General features: G+C 29.3%; 1 protein-coding gene across 1 annotated transcript in view; it reads right to left on the minus strand.

The window, feature by feature from the left end:
• Positions 1-2,194: 2,194 nt before the first annotated feature.
• LOC119644805 (protein folded gastrulation) overlaps positions 2,195-3,786 on the minus strand; it is a 68,157-nt gene continuing 66,565 nt past the window's right edge. Inside the window, exon 5 of the mRNA XM_038044543.1 lies at positions 2,195-3,785. Coding sequence (XP_037900471.1) covers positions 3,561-3,785 — 225 coding nt within the window. The 3' untranslated portion in view covers positions 2,195-3,560. The remainder of the gene's footprint in view (position 3,786) is intronic.

Consider the following 3,786-nt stretch of genomic DNA (forward strand, 5'->3'; position numbering starts at 1 on the left):
GCCTATGAGGTCTTTCTTTGGATGAATAGAGTTTTGAGAGATTTTTATAAACATTTTTTCCAATACAATTTCAAATATAATTGAATGCAATATCTTGACGATATTTAATTGAACAAAAACATTAAACATTTTATAAGAATTAAACAAATTTTTGCATTTTTACACATTTTTTCATAAATATTGTTTTATTCATTTTACTTAAGCAACATATAAATCAAACATCCAAGCTTAATATTATTTTCAATTTATTAAAAGAGTAGTAAAGCTGTTTTGTTTTTTAATTAATCGAAGTTTTCCCAAAGAAATTTTTAATAAAAGTAATTTCTATATATTTATATATATATATATATATATATATATATATATATATATATATATATAATTTTATATTTTTATACCCATTACCGACAGATGAGAGGTATATTCATATTGTGCAAACGTTTGCAGTGCCCAGCAGCGAGCTTCAGACAACCCGCTAAGTTTATATCCTATTAATTAGCATTAAATTCTGAATCGATTAAGACATTTTCATAAATTCATCCGGCTGTTTGTCCGTCTTTTTAATTTATGTTGTACACATTCCCTTCACTGGAACTATCAACTGCAAGCTTTGCACGCATGTTAGTATTAAAAATGGGCCAAATCGGCTGAAAGACACGCCCACAGTGCCACGTAAACTGAGAACACCTCTGTTTTACAAAGGAATTAAAAATTGATTTTTTCCTCATTACTCATTAGGACTACAGCAGATAAATGTACAAAAATTTGAACGTATAGACGATGGACGATGTTGTGCTATCTTCAAAAAGGAAAATGGAAGAATTCGGCCATGCCTACTCAATATTGTAGTGTATCAAATTCAATTTTTTTTTTTTGTTTTTTTGATTACCTTTATAAGGCACAGAAACAAATTTCAAAAACCCCATGAAGAGTATAAGTTCTTCGTCATTTTCAAATTTGGAATGCATCTACACATGTCCATCTATTCATCTGTCTATCTGCGCAACCGTGTAGTAGTATTAGTCTGTGGTAAAAATTTTCACGTTCGCAACAATGAAGATATCGCCTACAAAGTTGCAAAAGAATTTGAAAGTAACTTAAATTTTTTTAAAGCATACGACTACAACGCCCCATGCCTATGCGGCGAAAACTTTTAATTTAAAAGTAGAAAAGATCTGCTGCGACCAGTCCATATAATGAAGCATGAAACTCAAGTTCTTTTACTTTTTTTTTTTTGTCCTCTTTATAATAACGGTGATGGGTATAAAAGATTCGGTCACGACCGAATATAATGTTCTTACTTGTTATTGTTGAAACTAAAAACTAAGTATTTTGTACATAAAATATGGTTTAAGGTACTAAATAGAAACTAAAAACAAGAAAATTTGAAAAAAAAATTATTTTACATATAAATGATTTCTTTATTTATACCGAAATACATATGAATTTGTTGTTGCTTATTGAACATGCAGAACTAAAAGGCATTACAAATTGTTGATACAAACATTTATAAATACTTAAAATTTAATATTTGGATATTTTTTTATTTTTTTTTTATTTATTTTTTTTTTTTATATTATATATATATTTATATCTCGCAATTTTTTTTTTTTTTTTATGTGTGTGCTGAAATAATCACAAGCAAATATTGCTACTAGTTTCGTACATTCTCTCGCTCTAATACAATTATATTTACATGTACACATATTACAAAAAAAAAATTAAAAAAAAAAAATAAAAAAAAAATAATAAGATTAAAACAACAACAACAACTTACGATATTACAAACAAATAATAACAAATGTTTTTAATAATAATTTTTTTTTCTTGATTCTCAGTTCAGTGTGAATTGAAAACAACATAAACTGAAAGAATTTGAATAAATAAAAAAAAAAAAAAAATAAAAAATAATAATAATAATTTCTGTCCTAAGGATTGAGTGGGAGGTAAGCCTTTTTTCTATTCATATGAAATTCGGAAAAATGCAAGCACGCCTATAAATTCCATTTGTATTACTACTCTGACAGTTCATTCTTTTACATTCTTTGGCAACAATCTTAACGATGATAGATACGGGGACGAAGGGACAATTTTTGCTCATAATTGTGAAAACAAGTTTAGCCATGTGATGACACGCAAAACACGTATGAGATGCTCGTGGGATCCTATACAGATGCTGAGTCAATCCGCTTAACTTTCATCATATATAAAAAACTCCGAGATTGACTAGTTACACCCACTATATCTATGCGTACAGAGTTTGTCCTTCATAGTAATCGGCTTCAAGATATATCCCTCTAACATCAATTCTAAACACTTTCTTCACATTCTTTAGTAATTATCTTAACGATATATCGGGAAAGAAACTATCAGTAGATAAAAAAAAGAAAAGAAAAAAAAAAACTATTTAGGCTTTAGATTACATCAAGAGTATCTAACCGAATAAATTCAGCATATTTGCATACTTTGTAAAATGTAGGATAATCAATATTAGAAGTCTGCAATGTTCCTAAAAGCTTTCGTTTTCAAGATTCGTTTCTTCATATACCTCAGCAACGCTTAAATATTGAACTGAATAATAATTAGGACATTCATTGAATAAGGCTGCAAATCAATAAAATGAAACATCTTAAGAGCTCCCCAAACCTGTTCCACTTTCTTTAAGCACATCTAAAGCAATCAGAGAATAAACTTCGAATGAGACGTTCGAGTGCACTCTTGTCATGACAGCATCCGCAGTTTATTTATAGATTCAAGTAAAAAAACTATTTGGCTTCTAAGTACAACCGGAATCATTGCATAGGTCTCAACAAGTTATCGTTTGCTCGCCAATTTATCTATTGGATCGCCAATTATTTCTAGTCGTGACTCTACAAACTAATCGAAACTTTCCGTCAAGTATGCTTTCTTCCTTAATTTATCTGTCAGATCGGAACATTATGCGGAGATTTTTCTTCGTAACCGTTTGTCATGAGATATCATTTGCTAGAAACAATTCTGGTCTAGCAAGCGTAAGATATAATTGAACTTGCGACTATTCACTCTTGACACTGTCTTCGGATAAATGCCACGTGCACTTCACAGGAGATATTTTTTCAGTTAATAAACACCGATTACATAAGTACAACCCGCAAATGGGAGTGGCAAAATAAAGTTGATTTAGATTAAGGGAGCAAAGATCGTTTCAATTTATTTTAAAGGCTTAAAATACTGTCCACTACAGTTGATATTTTAATAGCGTTATATCTGTTATTGCAATAATAAAATTCATTCTTTTCATCAATTATTGCCGAATAATTCGAATAAATTTTCTCTTTGTCGAAAGTTTAGCTAACTCAATGTCCTTCATATTCGTTTCAATTATTATTCATTACTTAAGTGATCGTCGATACACATTAATTAAAACGATCCTCATCCTTGATATCCCTTGCTTCTGATGCTGATGCAAATTTGACTAAAAAAACTTGATTCTCGTTTATATAAATTACATAAGATTTAATACTTTTAAGGCATTTGTTTTATCTGTAAGAAGAAAAAAAAAAGAAAAAAAAACAGTTAAACTAATTTTTAAATCTATTCGGACTGTGATATGTTGACCAAAATCGTAATAGTAAAGGTTCATCTTCTTCCTTTTCATTACTCTCTACCGTATTAGTCTTGGCTTGATTTTCGGTTTGCTTGCTAGTGGTGGTGGACTTATCAACATACCAAGGTATTGGTGGCCACCAATATGGTTCATAAATATTATTGTTATTATTATCATTTGTTGTTGTTGTTGTTGTTGTT

This window comes from Glossina fuscipes, unplaced genomic scaffold, assembly GCF_014805625.2.
Source record: "Glossina fuscipes isolate IAEA_lab_2018 unplaced genomic scaffold, Yale_Gfus_2 0, whole genome shotgun sequence".
Taxonomy (NCBI): Eukaryota; Metazoa; Arthropoda; class Insecta; order Diptera; family Glossinidae; genus Glossina; species Glossina fuscipes.